This window comes from Peromyscus eremicus, chromosome 8a, assembly GCF_949786415.1.
Source record: "Peromyscus eremicus chromosome 8a, PerEre_H2_v1, whole genome shotgun sequence".
Classification (NCBI taxonomy): domain Eukaryota; kingdom Metazoa; phylum Chordata; class Mammalia; order Rodentia; family Cricetidae; genus Peromyscus; species Peromyscus eremicus.
The window spans coordinates 10,041,906-10,065,681 of record NC_081423.1 but is presented as its reverse complement, the minus strand read 5'-3'; the positions used below and the strand labels follow the sequence as shown (position 1 = coordinate 10,065,681).

Below are 23,776 nucleotides of genomic sequence, written 5' to 3'. Positions count from 1 at the left end.
ATATATATAGACACTGTCTCTAAATCCAAGCCAAACAAACAAACAAATTAAATAGTAAATTGCATTGAGTCATCTTCAAAGTGTTCTCTAGAGGGTGGGTCCCAGCCATCTCCTCGCCGCCTCTTCCGGCCTGCTCCTGTCTGTGTCCAGATCCTGCAGCTTCTCCACAGACAAAGACACTCTGCTAACTGTTGACAAAACACTATTGTCCCTCAAATAGCTCCATAACTATGCGGAACTTGTGGCTCTGGAGGCACAAAGGGGTTTTTCTGCCCTTAATGCCCCTCTTTGTTCCTCAGCTGATACTTGCCCTCAGCGTGGGTTCCAGGCTGGACCACTGGGGAACGAACTCAACTGCCTCCAGGCATCCAAGGAGCTGCTGGCCGGTTGGTTTCTGTTTAACAGAAGTGTCTGGAGAATTGAATCACCCCTTCATGCTGGCCTCCTAGAACATGTATTGATTTACTGACTTCTAAAACTTTTTAAAGATTTATTTATTTACTTACTCTTATTTGTGTGTATGTGTGTATGCCTGCATGAGTTTGTGTACATCTTGTACATGTAGGTACCCACTGAGGCCAGAGCATATCGGAACCAGAGTCACAGATGACTGTGAGCCACCTGATGTGGGTGCTGGGAACTGAACCCTCTGGAAGAGCAGGAAGTGCTTTTAACCACTGAGCTATCTCTCCAGCCAGATTTCTTTAAAAAAAAAAAATTATACAATTTGAGACAGACAGACAGACAGACAGAGACAGACAGAGAGACTGAGAATATGAATTGATGTGGAGGTCAGAGGACAACTGTCTGGATTCAGTTTCCTTTTACCGTGTGAGTTCTGGGAATTGAACTCAGGTCTTTAGTTTTACCCACCAAGCCATCTCACGGACCCAATTGATTGATTTTGTTTTGAGACAGGATCTCACTCAAGCTGTGGCTCAAGCTGGTCTGGAACTCACAGCAATTCTCCTGCAACAGCCTCCTAAGTGTGGAGATGATTTCAAAAGATTTGAGCCAGGCTCAGTGGGCAAAGGGCTTGTGTGTAACTGTGAGGACCTGAGTTAACTCCCCTGTACTCATATAAAAGCTGAGTGCAATAGTGTGCACCTCTGACCCTCAGGATGGGGGTAGAGAGCCAGGCAGATCTCCAGGACTCACTGGTCAGTCAGTCTAGTAGAAACGCACTGAGCTCCAGGCTTAGTGAACAATTCTGCCTCAAAAACAAGATGAAGAGTAATGGAGGAAGCCACCAGCATCAGCTTCTGATGTCCACACGTGCACCTATTCACACACACACACACACACACACACACACACACACACACACATCCATGCATGTATGCAGAGAAAGAATTTGGCTCATGCACTTGGCAGGCTAAGGCAGGAAAATTGCAGATTCAAGTCCAGCTTTGGCTATATAGTGAGACCTTTAAAAGGAAAAAAAAAAAAGGAAGGAGGTTGGTATGTTTTTGTGTATGCGTGTGGTACATTACATGTATATACAGTGTGGATGTATACTTGTATGTGAATGAGTATGAGAAGACCAGAGGTCGATGTCAGGTGCCATGCTTCCTCAATCATTCCCCACCTTTATTTTATTAAAAGCCCTTTTCAATATTTTTTTTTGGGGGAGTGTTGGGGGACAAGGTCTTACTATATAGACTTGACTTGGCCCAGAACTTGCTATGTAAGTCAGGCTAACCTCAGGCTCACAGAGATCTGCCTGCCTCTGCCTCACAAGTGCTGGGATTAAAACTGTGCACTACAGCATCTAGTAATAACTTTAAAAAAGATTTATTTTATTTTAAATTATGTGTATGCATGTGTGTCCATAGGTGGGTATGTACACATGAGTGTAGGTGTCTGTGGAGTCCAGAGACACCAACATCCCTGGAGCTGGAGTTACGGATGGTTGTCAGCTTCCTGACATGGGTGATGGGAACAGAACTGGAGTATTCTAGAAGAGTGGTACATGCTTTTAACTGCTGAACATCTCTCTAGCCCCTTAAAGTATTTAAACCATGTTTTATTTTATGACTAGCAAGGCAATTTACACATTGAATAATACTGTAATAGAATGAGATGATTTTTTGTTTTGTTTTATTTTTGCTTTTCAAGACAGGGTTTCTCTGTGTAGCCCTGGCTGTCCTGGAACTTGCTGCAGACCAGGCTGGCTGGAACTCATAGAGATCCACCTGCTTCTGCCTCCCAAGTGCTGAGACTAAAAGTGTGTGCCACCACCCCCTGGCTGATCTGATATAGTTTTAAACAGAAGGAAAAAAGATGACATTTTGAGGTAGCCTAGCTCCTGCTTCAAGTGAACAGGTTGAGAGAAACAGAGCAAGACACCCACCTTCATCTGAGATAGAGTCTCTCACTGGGTCTGAAGCTCATTGTTTTTAAATGTGGGGCTGGGGACGAGGCTTAAGGATTTGTGCTCGGTACCCACACTATAACCAGCCAGTCTGTTGTTTTTGACGTTCTCATTTGAGATGTCTTTAGCAAGACAAAACTCTCTCTGAACGAGATTTTAGCTTTATGAGCTGCGCTGAAGTTTCTTGACCCAGACCTAGGAAACAAACATCAGTCCCCAGGGTGAGGGACTTTTTCCCCTCCCTGTATAAGAGAATGTAGTATTAGAATCCCACTGTCAAGGCCTCCTCACCCACAGGCACCCTACTGGGACATGTTTACAATCTCACCTGGGAAGTGCATCTACACTAAAGGACACACCCCCTGTTCCCACTCCCTTCCCTGACTCCTGCCTGGGAAGCAGAGAGCCTGGTTGCTCTGAACCCAGAAGAGGCTCCCTCCTCTGCTGAGACGCCACCATGCTGTCTGTCTCTGGAGCTGGAGCCTGAACTCGGCAGAGCATCCACCGTATTGTTGCTGCTTTGGCTGTCCACGGAGTTAGTAACTCTTGCAGTAAATTCCTTATTCTTCAGGAATCCCCATACAAACCTAACACTAGGTTCCTTTAACTTTGGGTATCATTTTGTCCTGTGTCAGTAACACCCAGCACACAGCAGAGCTTGGACCAAGATTTAGGGACTCTCACTCAATAGAGGGACCTTACATTGTGACACTTGGTAAAGCCCTGAGCAACCCTTGGCCATGAGGCTTCAGAAATGACCTTGTCCTTTCTTGTGTGGCCACTGTCCCAGGTTGTCTTGGGCTCCAAATTCCCTTTGGTTCTGTAAACGTAAGGAGGAAAGAGGGCTTGAAGAGGAATTTTGTAAGCAGTAGATTTTCCAGGGGTTGTAGAGACGTCATTCTATTCTCCTGCAATTTAGTGTTAAAATATTTAAAACCTTGGCCATGCTGTATTGATACGCAGCATGTAATTGAGCAAATGGATCATTAATAAGGAGCCAGATACTCTTGCAGCCCAGGCCAAAAGCAGTTCCAGTGGACTGGTTGCTGTGGACATCCTTTTAATAAAGCAGCTGGGGCCTTATTTAAGTGAGATTAAATGAGTTCCCTGGGGTGTCATTTGATCTGGTTGCTAACTGATGCAGGGAAGCAATTCTGCCTCGGTGATGAACTCTGATTTGGTCTATCCCTATCCACTGCCCAGCAAAGAGCCTCCTGATGTCAGAGGCTGCAGTGGACAGGAGGAGGTCCTTAGCCATCATTCCTTTCCGCAAGCATTAGCTCCTAGAGGCACTAGATCATTGATTGCTTTGCAGCAGAAGTGCGTCATTCTTCTGCTGACTTGTTTACTTGTTTTTAAGGGTCTTTTTCATTAAAGAACTTTCTGTAAGGTGGCACCGTGTCTGTCTGGTGGTCAGGTTCTCTTTCTTTTCTTTGTGTATGTGTATGGTGTGTCTGTGCACGTGTGTCCATTACTCTCCACCTTGACAGGGTCTCTCACTGAATTTAGAGCAAGCAAGCACCAGTGATCCTTCTTTCTCTGCCCGTATCAGGGCTGGGTGTTGGGGTTCTAGCTCAGATTCTCATGCTTGTGCATTACCACCCACCAAGCCATCTCCCCAGTCCCTATTTATTTATCTTTAGTGTTTGTTTGTTCGAGACAGGGTTTCTCTATGTAGATCAGGCTGGCCTGGAACTCTCTATGTAGACCAGGCTGGCCTCACACTCGTCTCTGCCTTCTGAGTGCTGGGATTAAAGGCGTGCACCACCACACCCAGTTTATTTATGTCTCCAGACAGAGTCTTGCTCCGTAGCTCTTGGCTGGCCTGGAACCCTTATGAATACCATGATAGCAGGGCAGCTTTGGACTTGTGTCTATCCTGCCTCTGTTTCCTGAGTGCCGAGATTATAGTCCTGTGCTACCATGTCTGGCATGTATGAAAAACAAACTTTTTTTTTAGATTAAAAAACTATTTTATATATGAGTGTTTTAACTGCATACAGTGTGTGTGTGTGTGTGTGTGTGTGTGTGTGTGTGTGTGTGTGTGTACCACATGCATGGTTGGTGCCCACAGAGATCAGAAGAGGGTGTTAGATCTCTTGTAACTAGAGTTATGGACAGTTGTGAGCCACAATGTGGGAGCTAGGAACCAAACCTTGGTCCTCTGTACGAGCAGCAAATATTCTTAACATCCGAACCATCTCTCGAGCTCCCTACCCAGCACTTTTAAGGTATTTTTGTCTCCTTGCCATATCAAGCTATCATGTAGCCAAGGCTTAAATACAAATATACAGCTAAGTCTTGAATTCCTGACCCAGCTTCTAAGTACTGGGATGATAACTGTGTGCCGCCAGCCTGCTTGGGTTGTCAACGACACAGACATAGAGACCTTGGTGCAGAAACCAAAACAAACAGACTTAAGACCCCATTCCTGGAGCTGAGAAATACTGTCAGGAGCATGCACTTGTGTCTCACAGTGAAATCCACGTGACTCGGAGTTCACTGCTGCGGGCTGGGTTGCAGCTCAGTGGCAGAGCACGTGCTGGGCACACAGGAGGCTCTGAGTTCCAGCTTCAGCTCCATAAACAATAGCAACAAAACAAAGCCCCACCATGGCAACTGTTTTAAGTCTGCTGTCAGTGACATTAGGGACAAATGCATTGCTGGGCAACTGGCACCCCCAGAGGCCTCTCACTGCCCAGCTGAGACTACCTGCAAAACACCTCTTGCTCCACCACTGCCCTGGACTCTGGAGACCCTCCACGTTGCTTTGTCTACAAACTGAGCCATCCTAGGTGTCTTGAAGGGAAGAAATCATACTATGTTTCCTCCTTTGTGCCTGGTTTACTTCATTCAGCTCCTTCCAAGTTGTATTAATGTTTGCACTTTGTTTGTTTGTTTGGGTTTTGGGGGTGGGCAGTGCCCATGCCATGGTGCAAGGATGAAAGTCAGAACACAATTTGAGTCAGTTTTCTTCTTCCGCCTTGTGGGTACTGGCCATCAATCTCAAGTTACTTAGCAGCAAGCACCCTTACCTGTTGGGCCATCTCACTGACTCTACACTCCTAGCCCATAGCCCGCCCACCCCGTGTGTGTGTGTGTGTGTGTGTGTGTGTACACAAGTGCAGGTGCCCTTGGGGGCCAGAGGCATTGAATCTCCCAGAACTAGAGTTCCAGGCAGTTGTGAGGCATCCAGCATGCGTGTTGGGAATCAAACTCAGATGCGCTGGAAGAACAGTGGGAGCTCTTACCTGCTGAGCTGTCTGTCCAGCCCAGGCATCAGCTTTTATAGACTTCATAGTTTCTCAGTAGAAATGTGTTTCTCACTTGCAATGTGTCTTTGTGGGAGAGGAGAATGTTAAAGATTCAAGCCATAGTTAGGGGAAGGTTGTATCGGAATTCTGCTGCCTGAAGGCAGGCATCCAGCCAGGGATACAGGACTGCCCAGTCTTTCTTCTCTACCTGCTAAGGGTATCAATCTCCTTCTGCAAAATGGGGACCCCCATAGGATGAGGTTTTGCTGGGCCAGGCTCTGGGCCTTGGACCTTCTTTCTTGCTGAGCAGGCAAGCCTGGTTGTTCAACACCTCCCCTCCCCCGCTGCCACCTGGCAAAGGGGCTGTAACTTGATCCTTCTGTGGCCCTGTGACCCCAGAAGGCCACACCACATGCCTATTTGGTCTGGACAGGCTCAGGCTTCCTTAGTGGGTGGCCAGGCCAAGTATGGGGACATGAGCTGGTAGCTGAGGCTCCTTGGCAGGGACAGAAGTTGTGTGAGCAGGTTTGTGGCATAGGCAGGTCCTGTGAACCACTGCTGGGAGCAGCGCTCAACCGCCCTATTACCTTCCAGGCAGAGTTGCCATGCACTGAGCAGGCATTTGAACTTCTGTTCCTTCTCTGAGCCCAGCACAGGAAGGGATGCAGGGTTAGCTCAGTGGACCCTCAGAGAGGGTTACATGGGGTGGAGTTGGGAGGGCAGACACTCCCAAGCAATTGAGCAACTGTCTAAGAAGCAATGGATATGAGAGTGTCAGGGATGCATTGAACACGGTCTGGAAGAATGAGCTTATGCCACCCTCACACACACGCGCGCGCGCGCACACACACACACACGCTCACATGTGACCATTTGACTTGAGGGGTAATGCAATGCAAGAACCCAGATCCCATACTTTGACTGCCAGGGGGTCAAATGCCAGCTTCTGTCCTCACAAGCTGTGTGATTGTGGGCAAGTGGCTCAGTCTCTCTGAACTTTGGTTTCTCCATACCCACATGACTACTACCTACCTCCTTGGACTGTTGGAAGGGGTAGTGTGAAATGCCTGGAATGTTCCATCCTGACTCACAGTGACTGACCCTTAGTGCTCACTGTTCTTGTTGCCACGGTGACAGGCAGACAGCTGCACTGTACATGCCTTCCTGGGACTCACCACTAGGAGCTTAAGCAAGCTTTCCTGGGTAGTGGCCACATTCTAGAACATTCTCCTGTAAGAAAGCAAGGGCCCTCTTAGTTCCTGCCCTGGGGTAAGAAGGAGCGGCCTGTCTTTATGCAGTTGGAGCAGCGTCCTGTTTTCCTGGCTTTAGGACAAGAACAAGAAATATGAGAGGCAGGCAGGAGTACTGACTCAGTCGTGGGGTGCCCTCTCACCAGGCCAGTCCCCTGCCTTCCCTGGCCTCCACTTGTGCCTCTGCGGAGGGGGAATATCATAGAAATGTGGCGGGGGACGTGGACTTCCATACCATTATGCCTTGTGGTTAGTACTCTGCAAGAGGAACAGTGGGGTCCAGTGTTCCTTGGTGGCTACTGTCCTCAACACTGGTGAGCAGCTTTGAGTTATCTACCTCTCCCACTGCACTGGGCCTCTGGGGCTCTGGGGCTCTGGGTGAAGATGGAGCCCTCTCTTCTACAGTTGTAGAGAGCCACCTGCTGCCAGCCAGCATCCCCCAAGCCTGTTATTTGGGGTCTCCAGATGGAATTCTCCCGATGGAAAGCAGGCCATCTATCGGCTGTGGTGCCAAGCCTGTGGCCTGTCCTCTTTCCCTGGGTGCCATTCAGGTGGTTCTAGGGCTGTGACGTGGTGATATGAGTTCTCTGACTGTATTGTCATTTGTGTGCCTGCAATGGAGCCCGGGATGGGCTGAGGACTTCTGTGGGAAGCAGGCCATGATAAAACACCCCCCCCCCCCACCACCACGCACGTCTATCACTAGGAGTGTTGATAAGAGCAGTTAAGGAAATGAATGGACCAAAAGGATGGAGAGGAGGGAGCTGTGCAGGGGAGGTGCCCGGGATGAATCAATCCCTGGAAGAAGGGTAGGTCCCTTCAGAAAGTCCCAGTGACTTGTGTCTCCTGCTCTTCTCGGTCATCGAACAGATGAGCTTTTCAAGCATGGGAACAACAGGGGCCTGTGGGAGGACAAGCTGATGCATTTCAGAACTAGCAAGGCTAGTATGCCTGGAACAGGGCTGGGGGGCTGAATGGGAGGTGGGCTGGTGGACTTGGAGGCCAAAGTAAGGAATGTAAGGTCTGAGTGTGTGTGTGTGTGTGTGTGTGTGTGTGTGTGTGTGTGTGTGTATGTGTGTGTGTGTATGAGAGAGACAAAGAGAGATACACAGAGAAGGAGACAGACAGACAGACATATACACACAGATATATATATATATATATACACACACACACACACACACATATCTATCTATCTATATGTATGTATATGTATATATAGAGAGAATCTGCATGTTTGCAGTTCCGTATGTAGAGGTCAGAGGTCAACCTTAAGTCTTGTTCCTCAGATGCTGTCCATCTCATTTTGGCCTGGAACTCACAGGCTAGGCTGGTTAGCCAGTGAGCCCCAGGGATCCACCTGTCTCCACCACCCCCGCTGGAAATGCAAGCGTGCACCACCTTGCCCAGCTTCTTTGACGTGGGTTCTCAGGAACGAAAGCCAATCCTTGTGCTTAGGAAGTATAAGGCAAGCACTTTACTGACAGACTGCCCCCAGCTCAGGGCTTGCTCCTCTGCCCACTCATTGTACTAGGGTGGTAGTGGGGACTTAACAGTTGTCCAGGGCAGAGGGTGGTGCAGCCTTGGCCTGGCAGGAATCAAAGACTGAGGGCAGAAAAGGAAAGATGTGGTTGGACAGGCCCTGAGCACAATGTCTGGCTGTTTCTGAGCCTCCCACAGGAGCAAATGCTGAGTGAGGGTTCCTGCAGTGAGTGGGGGCTGGGCGCTCTGGATTCAAGACCAAATTTACCATTTCATTCTGTGTGACCCGGGGTGAATCTGTGAGCTCCAGCTCCTTAATTAGTCAAAAGAAGACCTCATTCCAAGGAGGACACAGAAGAGAGCTTGCAGCCGGAAGAGCACAGCCCAGACTTGCTGCGCTGCTGGCCCTGCTTGACTCTCCATCAGAGACATCCCTGCCGATCTCTGGTGATACGGGAACTTACCCACCTCATTCTAGAGATGGCTAAACGGAGGCCTGAAAGCACCAGTGGCTTACCCAAAGTCCCCTAGCTAGGAGGCCACAGGTCTGCCTGAATTCGTGCACCGGTCACTCTGCTCTCTGCCCACTCTCCAAATGCCACACCTGTTGCTGCTGAGAGCATTCCTTCCCTGGGGAGACACAAATAACATCTACCCCCCAATAAGGTCTCAACAGTGTACCAAAGTACCATTCTACCAAAGTTCCATATGGGAAAGTGATGAGTTCATTGAGCTTACCTACAGAGCATGGGTGAGGGAGTGCTTTTGGAGCATGTGTGACCCCAAAATACTGCACTGGAAGGTGATTCTGCAGTAAGGATAAAGGCTTCCTCACAGCTACATAGCTGGAGTCCTTCTGTCAGGCAAGCTATGCACACCACATTCTTTGCACCACCTAAGAACCCACATGCACTTAGGGCAGAATTGCGTACAAAGGGCAGAAGGAGTGGTTGGACTCTCAGTAAGGGCCAATGATCCTCCCCACTCCTTCCTTCCATGAGAAAGTGTCAAAAGCACATCAGCCTGATGGGTAGTGACAAGCCCTGCAAGCAGGCACAGCTGACAAGATGGTGGCTATTATGCGTAGAGGATAGCGCTCTACAGCAGCTACCCAGAGGGGAGGTGGAGTCTAAGCCAGCCCCACCCTCCGTCCTGCATTTGGTGCCTGAGAAGGAGCCAGCTTCTCCTACCACCTGGGCTGTCACTGTGTTCCGGACACGGCCTTGTCTGGGAACATCAAGGCTGTTTCAGGTCCAGAGAAAGGAAGGGTCTTGCTTGGGCCAGCTGGAGCAGGTGCCTGCCCAGGGCCCCTGCAAGCTCTTACACCATTTACTCTGAGCCCTACTTAGAGGGGAAATGCCTGTCCTGGGCGGTGGGACACCACACAGAGTTCTAGGGGTCTCCCTCAGCAGCCATACCTGTCACTCGGGGCTGTTGGAGTCAGAGTCTGAGACCCAGTGGCTCTAACAAGGTAGGCTCTGCTACCCATCCTCAATGAGCCAGTTGAACAGAAACGTAATAGTGAAGAGCAGAGAAGGGGATTTCTTCACTAAAGAACAAATAAAGAGGCCCAGTGATCTGTAGATGGATTTTTTTTTTTTTTTGGCTCCTCAGTAATGACATGGAGACTTATTATTAATTACAAAAGCTCAGCCCATAGTTTAGGCTTGTTTCTGACTAGCTCTTATAACTTAAATTAACCCATTTCTATTAACTTACTTTCTTCCTCGTGGCTTTATTACCTCATCTCCTTATTGCCCATCCTGCTTGCTCTGCGTCTCCTGGTGCCTTCTTCTTCCCAGCATCCTCTCTGCTCTGAAAATCCTACCTAGCTATTGGCCATTCAGCTTTTTATTAAACCAGTCAGAGCAACATATTTTCACAGTGTACGAAAAGATCATTCTACAACAGTGACTTCCCCCCAGTCCATCTTCAGTGTCTTGACATGATGTTTGGACTTAAGTAGAGGATAAGAGGTCTGCATAGCTAAGCTGTCCTGACTAAGTGTGGTCCCACACATTGCTCACCCATAACTGTCTGGACTCCAGTCTCTCCTGCAAGGTGGTTTGACAACTTGTCAGAACAGATATCTCTTCCTGGGAGACAAGCTCCCCCTTTTACTGGCACCAGGCTTCAGCCTTTCCCTTCTCCTTGCATGAGGCTCCCGGGAAAATTCTAATTTCTTGAGGACCATCATTTCAATAGTCAAAGGGGGGGGTATAAGTGTCTCTCTTTTTAAAAATTATTTTTGATATTATGATATAATGACATCTTTTCCCCCTTCCCTTTCCTCCTCCAAACACTCTCATACACCCTTCCTTGCTCCCTTTCAAATTCATGACCTCTTTTCTCATTAAGTGTTTATATATATATGTATATACATGTATATTCCTAAATATATAAAAACAGCCTGGTCAGTCTATATAACGTTACTTGTACGTATGTTTTCAGAGCTGACCATTGACATTGGATAACCGTAACCAGTCGATGTGCTCTTCCCTGAGGAAGACTATTTCTGCCACTCTCAGCAGCCTTAGCTACCTTTAGTTCTTTGTGTAGGGTTGAGGCCTCATGGGCTTTCCCCTTCAAGTGTCTCTTTAGAATGTCTTCATTCCTGCCAGGGTGAATATACTGTTGTTCCAGAAGCCAGGAGTCCCAGGGTGTGTTGCCCAGGGTGGTAAGACCCCCACATATATCAGTGATGGGTTCCCCGTTTGCCTGGCAGTCCGGCGGGACTGTGTCTGCCCCCCACCCCATGGAGGAATGGCCTTCCTGGCCTCTAGCACCTATCTGTACTTCCTGAGGCTCCTTCCCCTTCAGGGCCAGGGTGGCATCTCCTCCCAGGAGCTGAAGGGACAGAGAGGAGGTCACTGTCCTCAGATGTTGCCACTATTTTTGGAGTTTGTGTTGGCCCCAGGTTCGGGGCATGTGGGTTGTGCCAGGCTAAGAGCTGAGTCTGGTTGGAAGCTTCTAGAACTGTGGAGAGTGTTGCTGTCTCTGAATACTCAATCATTAGCTTGGGGGTCCTCTCTAGCCATCCTCACCAGCTTTGCACCTCAAGGAGGACCTCTGTACTACGAAAGAAGCACTCCCCCCACCCCATCATCCCAGCAGGTAGATCAGAAGTTCAAGATACACAGTGAGTTCAAAGCCAGCCTGGGCTACACGAGATTCTCTTTCAAAAAGATGGAAAAACAATAAAACCCCTGATAACAAGGCTGGGAGCATAGCTCCCTGGTAGAATGTCTGAGGCAATGGGATCCATCCCCCTAAACCATCCATATGTACATACGATGATAAATATGTTCATATGTAAAATGAGTACCATATTTAAACTACTTATATGTTTGCATGTAGAACACATCTATCTCTGCATGTACTTACACAATTATAGATACATATCTATAGATATATTATCTACATATACTGTAAATGCTTGCTAGTAATATTTATAATTGAATTTATATGTCTATATTCACATACTTTTTTTGCATCAGATATTTGTCTACTATTAATTAATTTTTGAGAGTGGGTCTCATGTATCTCAGGCTGGCCTTGAACATGCTAAAAGGTTGTCCGCCTGCCTCCATTTCCTAAGTGCCGGGATGGGATTATGGGTATGCATTGCATTTTTTTTTCCCCACTGAGACAGAGTGCTATTTGTAGCCCGGAACTCACAACGTAAAACAAGCAGGCCTTGAACTTTTGTTGACTCTTCTGGCTCTGCCTACTGAGTGCTGGGATTATAGGTGTGTGCAACCACGCCTGGTTCGTTTTAACCTTGTTTAATCCTTTTTTCTTTTCTTTCATTTTCTATTTAAACTTTCCCCATTATTGTGTGTATGTGTGTGATGTATATGCGGGAGTTGATTCTCTCCTCCGTGCAGGTTTTGAGAATTAAATGCAGGTCATCAAGCACCCTTTCTTTCTTCTTTTAAAAAAAGATTTCAATGAATTCGTGTGTGTGTGTGTGTGTGTGTGTGTGTGTGTGTGTGTGTGTGTGTGTGTAGGGCGGGGAGAGATATTTCAAGGTTTCTTTAGGTAAGATCATGTAGTCTATAAATAGAAATAGTTTCACGTTCTTTCAAACTGGATTCCTGGCCTGAACCTGAACTGTAGTTTTAAATAGAAGAACTCACACCTGAGTCTTATTTCTGACTTGCTGGGCAAATATTCAGTCTTTCACCTGGAGTAGAAGTTAACTATGGGTTTTTTCCTATGTGGTGTTTTTTTTTTTTTCAATCAGGAAGGGGTGCTGCATTTTATCAGGTTCCCTATCTCTCTGTCTCTTTGTCTGTCTGTGTCTCTGTCCCTTTCTCTCCCATCTGCAAGGCTGTCATGTAACTTGGCTTGACACTCAGCAGTTAGTTCTCATCCCCGTTGACTGCAGGCTTTTGTATGTGGTAACTGGGTCATAGGTAACCAGATTACAGAGCTTGTTTGGAGAATCCTCACTCTCATTACGTTTTCTGGACAAACATACATGCAAATGATATGGAACATTCCTTCTTAATGTGCACGTCTGGAGTCCCATGTCCTTAATGCAAATTTCCAGATTTTCCTGAGGGCCTGAGGATCATGCTCCTTGAAGCCACCCCACGGATGCTCATGTCAGGGTTGGTGGTGTCTTCCCAGTAACGTCTTAGGGGTGGCGGAGCGGCCGTATTTGTCTGGAACCTTCTCTGCAGGAGCCATTCTGCCTGGCCAGGTTAGAAAGGCCCAGGTACTTTTCTTTCAGTGTTGAGCTAGGAACTGGGCCTAGTGGCCCAGGCTGTCACCCCTGCCAGAGGAGGCTGCAAGGCTACTACGGACTGCAGAATGAGTTCAAGGCCAAGCTGATCAACTTAGGGAGACCCTGTGTCAAAATAAAAAGTGAAGAGGTCTGAGGATGTAGCCCTGTGTTAGAGTACTTGGCCAGTTGGGTTCAATCCTCGATGCCACCAAACAAACAAACAAACAAACAAATGAAATATTTGTAAAGTGTGCTGACAGGGCTTCTGTGTATCACTGCTCTGAAAAGGAGCCGAGATATGTGTGCTCTCATTATGGCTGGGTGCTTCTGTCTAGGCCCTCTCAGGAAGGAAGTACTGCTCTCACTGTCTCTCTGTCTACAGGCCTACGAGAAACGCTTCCCCACCTGCCCTCTCATCCCCGTTTTCCTGGGTAGCGAAATCCTGGGTGAGTGGAGAAGCGCGGATGGGGCCATGCACACGGTGGAGAGGAGCTGCCGGCTGCGTGTGGACGCCCCGCTGCCGGCTGCGTGTGGACGCCCCGCGGCTGCTGCGGAAGGTGGGCTGGGGTCTCGGTGTGCGGGGGGGGGGGGGGGGGGGGGTGTTGGGGGGGTGTCTGAAAGGAGGCACTTGAGTCTTGAGATCTGGGAGGGCTAGCAGCCAGGGAGCCCAGGTGCAGGGTCTGGGAACCAGAGCTAGGTGAGAATTCAGGGATGTGGAGTGGGGTGCAGGTCTCAGGGTTTGGGTGGAGGTGGCTAGGTGTCAGTGAGGAGAGGGGCCGGGCCAGGCTGCCTGGTGGCAGGACAAAGGACCCGCGATACGTGTGTGGATGGGGGAACTCTTTGCTTGATGGTGGTGGCCGTATAAAGCACTGAGGGTCCTCAGGGTGGAAGTTATTTGGGCAAGGCTGAGTGTCCGCCCAAGGGACCTGAATGCTGTGCTGGGCGTGGCCTGAGCCAATGTGGATGGTGGCGAGAGCAGGAGTCTCCCACCCAGGCTGAGTGTCTCTTGTTGGACTGGGTGGCAGAGGGAGCAGGGTGTCTGTTTCTAGTTTGGGGATGACACAGGCCAGGCTAGGGAGTGACAGGAGATGGAAGTTGAAGTCCCAGTTAAGCGGTGACCCAGGCTGTGTGGGAGCGGGAGCAGCGTTCAGGGATCAGGGTGGGTGACCTGCGGGCTAGCTCCTCTTCCTTGGGCTCCTCCTTCTCAGATCGCTGGTGTGGAGCACGTGGTCTTTGTGCAGAGAAACGTCCTAAACTGGAGAGAGAGAACGCTGCTGATAGATGCCCACAATGAGACCTTTGCGAGCCGAGTGACCGTGAAGGAGAACTGCCGCTACACAGTGAGCTTGCCTGGCCTACCTGTGGCCCTGAGGCTGTCTGGGGCTGGGCCCTGTGTGTCCCTCCAGTCTTCCCTCCCCTTATGCTCTTGGACCCTAGTGAGTGGGTTTTATTCTCCTCTCCTTTTTTTTAGACCGAATGTCATGATGTAGCCCAGGCTAGCCTGGAAACTTTCTATTCTTCTGTCTCAGCCTCCCGAGTGCTGGGATTATAGATGTGTGTCACAATACCCAGCTAAGATTTCTTTTAATTGCTGACATATTCAAATATACTTATGGACATACAAGGACATTTAATGTCTTTATATATAAATATATAACAATTATTGAAATATATCTAAACATATTGATAATTTGTATTATATAAATGATCTGAGAATTGCATATACACAATTTTATCTCTCTTTGTATGTGATTTTCTTTTCTTTTCTTTCTTTCTTTCTTTCTTTCTTTCTTCCTTCCTTTCTTTTTTTTTTTTTTTTTTTTTTGAGACAGGGTTTCTTGTAGTTTTGATGCCTGTCCTGGATCTTGCTCTATAGACCAGGCTGGCCTCGAACTCACAAAGATCTGCCTGGCTCTGCCTCCCAAGTGCTGGGATTAAAGGCGTATGCCACCACCGCCTGCCCTTCTTTTTTTGAGACGGGATCTCTCCTGGAACTTACTATGTAGATCAGGCTATCCTGGAGTTTTTGATTCTCTTGCTTCAGCCTCCTGTGCTGGGATTACAGGTGTGCACCACCACGCCCAGCTGGAGAAAGGGCTCTTTGCTCCCTGCAGTTAGACTTCGCATCATTGTCTGGGTGGGAAATGCTGTCCGCAGCAGGCTCTGGTGGCCAGAACAGGCTCTGGAGAGAGCACAGCACCCCCACACTGAGGCCTTGCCGTGGCCCCTCCCCATCTTGCAGGTCCATCCTGAGAACGAAGACTGGACTTGCTTTGAACAGTCGGCCTCCCTGGATGTTCGGTCTTTCTTCGGCTTTGAAAGCACCTTGGAGAAGATCGCCATGAAGCAGTACACCGCCAACGTCAAGAGGGTGAGGGCGACTGTGCTGGCCACAACGCGGAGGTGCGCAGACCCGCTCTGCCACCAACGACCCTGGGGCCCTGGGCAACAGCCCCGACCTTCCTGGGCCTCAGTCTTCTTGTTTCTAAAATGAGCACTGGGGTCATGGCCACATCAGTGAGGTCACCAGTGGGAAGAACTGGCTTGTACTGGTGGCATCCTGACATTGTCCCAGCACCTCCAAGCTGCTGCAGCAAGTTCAAGTCTGGGCTACAGAGCCAGTTCAAGGCCAGCCTAGGCAACTCAGTGAGGCAAACAGCTGGAGGCATAACTCAGTAGTGGAGTGCTTGACTAGCCTGGCTTCAGTTCCCAGAACCAGATCAGGAAAATAAAAAAGTGTCACTGAGGCCAGGGGCATGACTTAGTGGTGCAACACCTGCCTAGAATCCACCAGTGAGGGGCCGAGGGTGTGGCTCAACCATAGAGCACTTGCTAGAATCCACCAGTGAGGGACTTAGGGTGTGGCTTAGTGGTAGAGTGACTGCCTAGAATCTGCCAGTGAGGGGCTGAGGGTGTGGCTCAACAGTAGAGCTCCTGCCTAGAATCCACCAGTGAGGGACTTAGGGTGTGGCTTAGTGGTAGAGTGACTGCCTAGAATCTGCTAGTGAGGGGCTGAGGGTGTGGCTCAACAGTAGAGCACCTGCCGAGCATGTGGGAGACCTTGGGTTCCACTCCCAGCACCACAAAGTCACTGCTTGCTTCAGTGGCCTCAGACTCCAGGTCAGATAATGGCCTATTCACCAGGTGAACAGTCTATGTCTGGTGATGTGCTTTGCCCGATACGTTACCAACATAAAAGTGAGCTATTCGCATGTGGTCTGTGTTGAGTCTTGCTCGTCTCCACTCCTCTTGGCCATGCTTTAGCTGTGCAATAGGTGTATGTCAGGGCTGGGACCTGAGCACGTATGGTTCCTCAGAGCTGGTGTGTTGACCTCACAGCACTGCTTGCTCAGTGACATCTTTGGGTCTGTTGCTTCCAGGGAAAGGAAGTGATTGAGCACTACCTGAGTGAGCTCATTTCCCAGGGAACATCCCACATTCCCCGCTGGACACCTGCCCCAGTCCGGGAGGAAGATGCCCGCAGCCGGGTTGTGCACCAGTGTCCCAGCTCCATGGTGACAGATGGCCCCAGTGATGCCCCAGGCCCTGATCCTGAGATGGCCACAGCTGATGGTAGGTGACTGCAGAGAACCAGTACCCAAGTCTGTGCCCTCACCTCTGGCTCTAGGAAGCCTGCCACACTGCCTGGCTCCCCGAGAGGAGGGAGAGGTGCTGTAGGTTGCCAGGGTTGGGGACAGTCTGGCACGCACTCAGCCTCCTCCCTCTGCTTCTCAGAGTCTATCTATTTCTAGACCAGGAACTGACCTCTGGTGGTTTGGGGATATTTTTAATTGCGTGAGTAATGCAAGATCATGGTAGCAAACTATCTAAAGGAACTGGAGATGAAGAGTGAGAAGTAAGGACAGAGAGGCGGTTCCGTCAATGAGTGCTTGTCTTGCACACATGACTTGCATCCCCCAGACTCCCACAAAAAGCCAGCCAGTAATCTTACTACCGGAGAGGTGCCAGCCGAGCCTAATTGGTCCTAACTGGAGAGCCCTAGGCCAGTGAGAGACTCTGCCTCAAACAAAACCATGGTACCAGAGGAACCACATCTGAGGCTGGCCTCCACACATGTATACACATATACACATGCATCTGTTACACACACATGCACGCACAGACAAACACAAAAGAAAAGGATGACAGTTTCTTCCCTCTTCCTAGAGTCTTCAATAGTTTTGTGTTTCGTGAAGCTACCTAGGGGCATACAGCACATAAGGGGCACACACCTCCACATGCATTGCACATGCACACTCGCACTTAGAAAATATGGAACAGGTGCGAGCATGTCACGCACTCTGTTTGTACTTTACTATTTCTCACTAACGTTGCAAGAATAGCATGTACACCCTCACACTTCATAGTACTGTATGAGTGCCTTATGCCTTATTTACTAATGTTGGCTCATTATTAACATCACTGAGACAGAGGCTGGACCTGGGTTTGGTATGCAGCTGAGGATGACCTTGAACTTACAGGCACGATGCAGGCTATTTTAGCCTGCGTTAGAACTCAATACAAATCATATAGCATGTGAAATCATATCGCGTGTGTGTGTGTGTGTGTGTGTGTGTGTGTGTGTGTGTGTGTGTGTATGTGTGGCAGCACATATGTAGAGGCCAGAGGACGACTTGTGGGAGTCATTTCTTTCCTTCCACCATGTGGGTTTTGGGAATCAGACTCAGGTCATCAGGTTTGGTAGCAAATGCCTTTACCTAATGAGTCATCTCACCAACCCCCTAGCTTTCTGTTTGTTTTAAAAACAGGGTCTGAAATAGCCCAGGCTGGCCTTGAATTTGCTATGGAGATAAGGATGACCATGAACTCCTGATCCCCCTGCCTTCTCCTCTCTAGTGTTGGGATTACAGGTGTGCATCACTATGCCTGTCTTAGATGCGTGTGTGTGTGTGTGTGTGTGTGTGTGTGTGTGTGTGTGTGTGTATGTGCACAGGTGTGTGTGTTTTAATTACAAATAATGTAGTACATGTTTGTACTCAAGGAATGAAAAATGTATGTACTATACACATAGTACAGCATCATTTTACTTTATTTTTATTTTTGGAGACAGGGTCATACCATGTATCTCTGGCTGACCTAAAACTTGCAATGTAGACCAGGCTGGCCTCAAACTCATAAAGATCAGCCTGCCTCTGCCTCCTGAGTACACCCCTAGAACCATGTCTGGCCTTATTTATTTATTTTTGGGATGAATTTATTTTGAGATATTATCTCATGTAGCTCAGACTGATTTTTACCTCTTAGTCCTCCTGTCTCTACCTCCCAAGTGCTGAATTTATAGATGTGCACCACCATGTCTGGGGACAGTTCAGTCTTTGTTTATATAGAAAGTGCTCATGCCGGGTGGTGGTGGGGCACGCCTTTAATCCCAGCACAGGAGGCAGAGGCAGGCGGATCTCTGTGAGTTCGAGGCCAGCCTGGTCTCCAAAGTGAGTTCCAGGAAAGGCGCAAAGCTACACAGAGAAACCCTGTCTCGAAAAAAAAAAACCAAAAAAGAAAAAAAAAAAAACAACAACAAAAAAAAGAAAGTGCTCATGATGTGATGTTAAAAACAAAAAGTAAAGGCTGGGGAGGTAACAGTCCTCAGAACCTCAGCACAGAGTGTGAGAATCATCTCCATACCGAGACCTGGAGGGAAGTCCCCCAGTGGTAACGCCCAGGTTTGCCCAGCGTAAGTTTTCAAAACCATCTAGATAACCATTTAGAAAGGTGGTTTTGAAGCTTGTGTGGCTGTTTCCTGGCTAAGAACCACATTCCCGAGCTCAGACAGTGGGCAAGTGGAGAGGGCCACACAGGGTGTAGGCCATGTGGTGAAGACCCACGTCACCTGATAGGTATGCCAGCTGGTTTCATGTCAACTTGACACAGACTAGAATTACCTGAAAGGAGGGAACCTCAATTGAGAAAATGCTTCCATAAGACCTGGCTGTTGGGCATTTTTTAAATTAGTGATTGATGGCGGTGGCGGGGGTGGGTGGGGGGTGGGGGGTGGAGCCCATTGTGGTGGGGCCACCCCTGGGCTGGTGGTCCTTAGTTCTCTAAGAAAGCAGGCCAAGCAAGCCATGATGAGCAACGTGCAACCAGGAAGCAACACCCTTCTACGGCCTCTGCGTCAGCTCCTGCCTCCACGCTCCTGCCCTGTTTGATTTCCTCTCCTTTCTTCCTTCTATGGTGAACAGCGACATGGAGGTGTAAGCCAAGTAAACCCCAAGTTGCTTTGGTCACAGTGTTTCATCACAGCAATAGTAACCCTAACTAAGACACCAGATGTGGTGGCACATACCTGTAGCCTGGCACTCAAGAGGTGTAGGTAGGAAGATCAGGAGCTCAAAGATAGCCTCTGCTACATGGTGTATCTGAAATCTAGCCTGGGGTACATGAGACCTTGTCTCACAAAAAAAAAAAAAGAAGGAAAAGAGAGGGAGACAGAGGATGCCCCCCCCCTTCCTCTGCCCTGAAATCCCCATTTTTTCCTCCCTCAAGGGGACAAGCTGGATGCAGACTACATCGAGAGGTGTCTGGGCCATCTCACTCCCATGCAGGAGAGTTGCCTGGTCCAGCTTCGGCACTGGTTACAGGAGACTCACAAAGGCAAGGTGGGTGTCGGGCGTGCATTTAATGACAGGAATCAGCCAAGGCAGCGGGGAGGAAAGATAAGCAAGCTTATGCTATCAGTAACACTAAAAATTGACATTTTCATTCATTTCTGGCACATCTATCTTGTCTGTCCTTTATACATACTGATGCCACCACCCTCCTGCTAATGATGTTCTTTGGAGAAGGTGTTTATTATGTGTATTGTAGGATGCCTGGTAGCATGCCTAGTCTCCAGTCAGTAGATGCTAGTACCTTGCCTCATCCAGGTATGACAATTCGAAATGGTCCTTGGCATGGGCATGTGTCCCCTGGGGACTTGAGTGTGTGTGTGTGTGCATGTGTACACATACAATCATGTGCAGTTGAGAATCATAGCTATATAGTACCATGCTCATTTGACCATGGACACTGTCCTTTTCTAAGAGTCATATGACTTAATAAGAGTGATAGCTGATTGTCTAGATTTTGTCTTTAAGCACTAGCTCCAGTAACGTGGATGTGCACCATATACCTCAGTCCCAAGCAGGATCAGAACTTGTTGCTTAGCATGGATCACTTACCTTTCCCTCCCCAGCCCTGGGGCCAGACGAGAGAGTTGCTCAGTGTTGGCCTGTGGTATAACCGGCCTGCTTCCATGTCTGCAAATGTAATATGGGGACATTGTTCATACAGTGTGGGTCACAAACACTGATCCACATCAGATACTTAGGGTGGAATATGGCTCAAAGGAAGAACCCCAGAAAAGACAGCTTGTACTAGGATTGGTTTTGCACCCATATGGTATTGGGAAAGGAGGAGGAGCTGAAGGGGGAGGGGAGAGGAGGGAGGGAGAGGAGGAGGAGTTACCCCAAGGAAAGATGCTATTTCCACAGTGCACAGCTGTTCACCACCACCACCCCACCACACCCCTGGTTTCTCTTTGCTTGGGCTACTTTGCCCAGCTGCTTTGCAGATGAGGTAAGGGACCATTCCTGTCACTTTACCTGAAGGGCTGGCAGTACCATTCTGTGGTCTTATCTCTTCTCTGTCTCTCAGATCCCCAAAGATGAGCACATCCTGCGCTTCCTGCGGGCACGAGACTTCCATTTGGACAAGGCCCGAGACATGTTGTGCCAGTCCCTGAGCTGGCGGAAGCAGCACCAGGTGGATCTCCTTCTGCAGACCTGGCAGCCCCCTGCTCCCCTGCAGGAGTTCTATGCCGGAGGCTGGCACTACCAGGACATAGGTGCGTCCCACACCTGAGCCATGTGTGAATGCCGAGGATGCTCTAAATGATGCACCCCATGCTGGCAACTCAGGTTCCCTTGTAGATTTCTGGGGCATCTGGAGACACATGTGATGTGTTACCCATCTATGCAGGAGGTGAAATAGGCATAGATTTTGGTCTTGGGAAGATGTTTCTGCCCCAGGGCCATCATACGTCACACTCTCGTCAATGTAGTATGGATTTATTTAGGCAGCCATAGCAAACGAACTAAAACAGAAGATGCCAGCTCTGGAGGTTGGAAGTCTGGGATTCAGAAGATAGCAGTACTAGGGATGTGGATCAGTTGGTGGAGTGCTGCCTAGCATGCACAAAGCCTTAGGTTTGATCCCCAGCACTTCACAGATCTGAGTTTGGTGGGACACATCTGAAATTCCAACACTCAGGAGGATCAGAAGTTCGAGTTTATTCTCAGCTATATAGTGAGTTCGAAGCCAGCCTGGGCTAGAGATCCTGTCATTCATAAACAAACAAATAAACAAATGGAGTCAAGAAGCTCTAGGGGAGAGTCCTACCTCACCTCTCTCAGCTTTTGATGGCCTCTGAGTTTGTGGCTGTATTGTTCTTAATTTCTGCTCCCACTTGACATGCCCTTCCCCGTGGGTATCTCTGCATGTCCCTTCACCACCTCACAGGAGCCCTAGGTCATTTAGAACCCACCACACATCCATCCTGACGTCATCTTGAGATCCTTAATTGATGTCTGCAGCTCCATTTACAACTTAGGTCCCATCTGAAGGTTCTGGTGGACATACGTTCTTGGGGGACACTATTCTTCCTACTGTGGGTACCATTTCCAGATTTAAAAACTATAGAGCTATGAAGCCAGTGACTGTTGTTTTCTTGAAGGTCTTTTATGAAAAATGGTGTACATGCTGATAACGGCAAATGCTTGGTTCTCCTGAAGAACAGGCCAGGGTGGTTTCTTAACACATAGTTGACTCCTTATTTATGGCTTCCATATTTGTGAACTCTCTCTACTTGCTAGTTTGAAATCCCCAACTCTAGGAATTTGTTCAACATGTGTAGAATGGTAAAAATTTCCAGTCCTCTGAGGGGCTGGGGAGATGGCTCAGTAAAGTGCTCGCAGTGCAAGACGAGGCCCCGAGTTCGATCCCCAGCACCCACTGGAGAGCCAGGTACAGTCGAATGTGTTTGTAGTCTCAGTGATGTGGAGACAGGGGCTATCTGTGGCTCACTGTGGAGATGGGGCTATCTGAGGCTCACTGGCCAATCTAGGTAAATTGGTGAGTTCTATGTCTAACAAGAGATCCTGTCACATAAAAAACATGATGGACACTGGGCGGTGGTGGCGCATGCCTTTAGTCCCAGCACTCAGGAGGCAGAGGCAGGAGATCTCTGAGTTCGAGGCCAGCCTGGTCTACAGAGCGAGTTCTAGGACAGCCAGAGCTACATAGAGAAACCTTGTCTTGAAAACAAAAACAAATAATCATGATGGAGAATGAATCAATGAATGAATGAACTAAACAAATAAATAAAAGATATAGAGGATGACATCTGATGTTGACCTCTGGCCTCTATACTCACTCACACACATATAACACACACACACACACACACACACACACACACACACACACACACACACAGAGTCATCTGGCACACAGGATCTCTGTTGAGGTTGACCAAATCCATGCTGTGTCTTCTTTCTTTTTCTTTTTTCTTTTTTCTTTTTTTTTTTTTTTTTTTTTCCGAGACAGAGTATCTCTGTGTAGTTTTGGTGCCTGTCCTGGATCTTGCTCTGTAGACCAGGCTGGCCTCGAACTCACAGAGATCCGCCTGGCTCTGCCTCCTGAGTGCTGGGATTAAAGGCATACGCCACTACTGCTTTGCGTCTTCTTTTTTTCTTAAACTTTATTTTGTATGTATGGGTATTTTGCCTGCATGCATGTCTGTGCAGCACATGTGTACCTGAAGAAGGTATTGGATCTCCTGGACCTGGAGCCATGGACAGTTGTTAACTGCTGTGTGGGTGCTGGGATTGAACCTGGGTCCCCTGGAAGAATAGCCAGTGTTCCCAACCCCTGAGCCATCTCTCCAGCCCATCTATCTTGTGTCTGCTTCATTCTAAACAAGTGTCTTTTTCTTGTGCCTTATTTGTGACATTTTTGTGTTTTGTAAAGATTGATTTGTGTGTGTGTGTGTGTGTGTGTGTGTGTGTGTGTGTGTGTCCACAGAAGCCAGAAGAAGGCCTCGAATCCCTTGGAACTGGAGTCACAGGCAGTTGTGGCTGCCTGCTGTGGTGCTGGGAACTGAACTCTGGATCTCTGAAAGAACAGTGTTGTTTGTTTTGTTTTTTCACTGCTTGAGCCATCTCTCTAACTCCCAATTTTTGAATTGTTTTGTTTTGTTTTGTTGTTATTTTGCCATTTAAAGTGGGTAGCAGTGTTGTGCCTAGTAGTTCAGGTCTGGCCTCCCCGCTACTTCAGAGGCCATGCCAGGATTACAAGTTTAAAGCCTATGTTGGCTACAAAGGGAAGTCAAGGCTGGCCTGGGAACTTAGTGAGACCTAGTTCAAAACATAAAGTGAAAAGAGAGCTGGAGATGTGACTTCGTGGTGGGGCCTCCGCCTGCATGAGGCTCTGGGTCCCTGCCTGAGTACCACAAGAGGGGACAGACAGACAGACAGAATAGTTTGGAGCACAGGGCTGAGCTTTGGTTCCTGCGTGCAGGACCTTCTGTAGAAGACACCTTGCAGGAGGCAAGGCTATCTGGTGATAAGGAGGAAAAATGTGACACACGGCACCCAAAGGGACCCAACTCCACATCCCCAGAAGTCAT

General features: G+C 48.6%; 1 protein-coding gene across 1 annotated transcript in view; it reads left to right on the top strand.

Annotated features, from left to right (window-relative positions):
• Window positions 1–23,776, top strand: part of Sec14l5 (SEC14 like lipid binding 5) — a 36,754-nt gene that overhangs the window by 2,521 nt on the left and 10,457 nt on the right. The window contains 7 exon segments of the mRNA XM_059269153.1: window positions 13,475–13,609; window positions 13,611–13,649; window positions 14,301–14,432; window positions 15,335–15,463; window positions 16,473–16,665; window positions 19,597–19,709; window positions 20,746–20,935. Coding sequence (XP_059125136.1) covers window positions 13,475–13,609; window positions 13,611–13,649; window positions 14,301–14,432; window positions 15,335–15,463; window positions 16,473–16,665; window positions 19,597–19,709; window positions 20,746–20,935 — 931 coding nt within the window.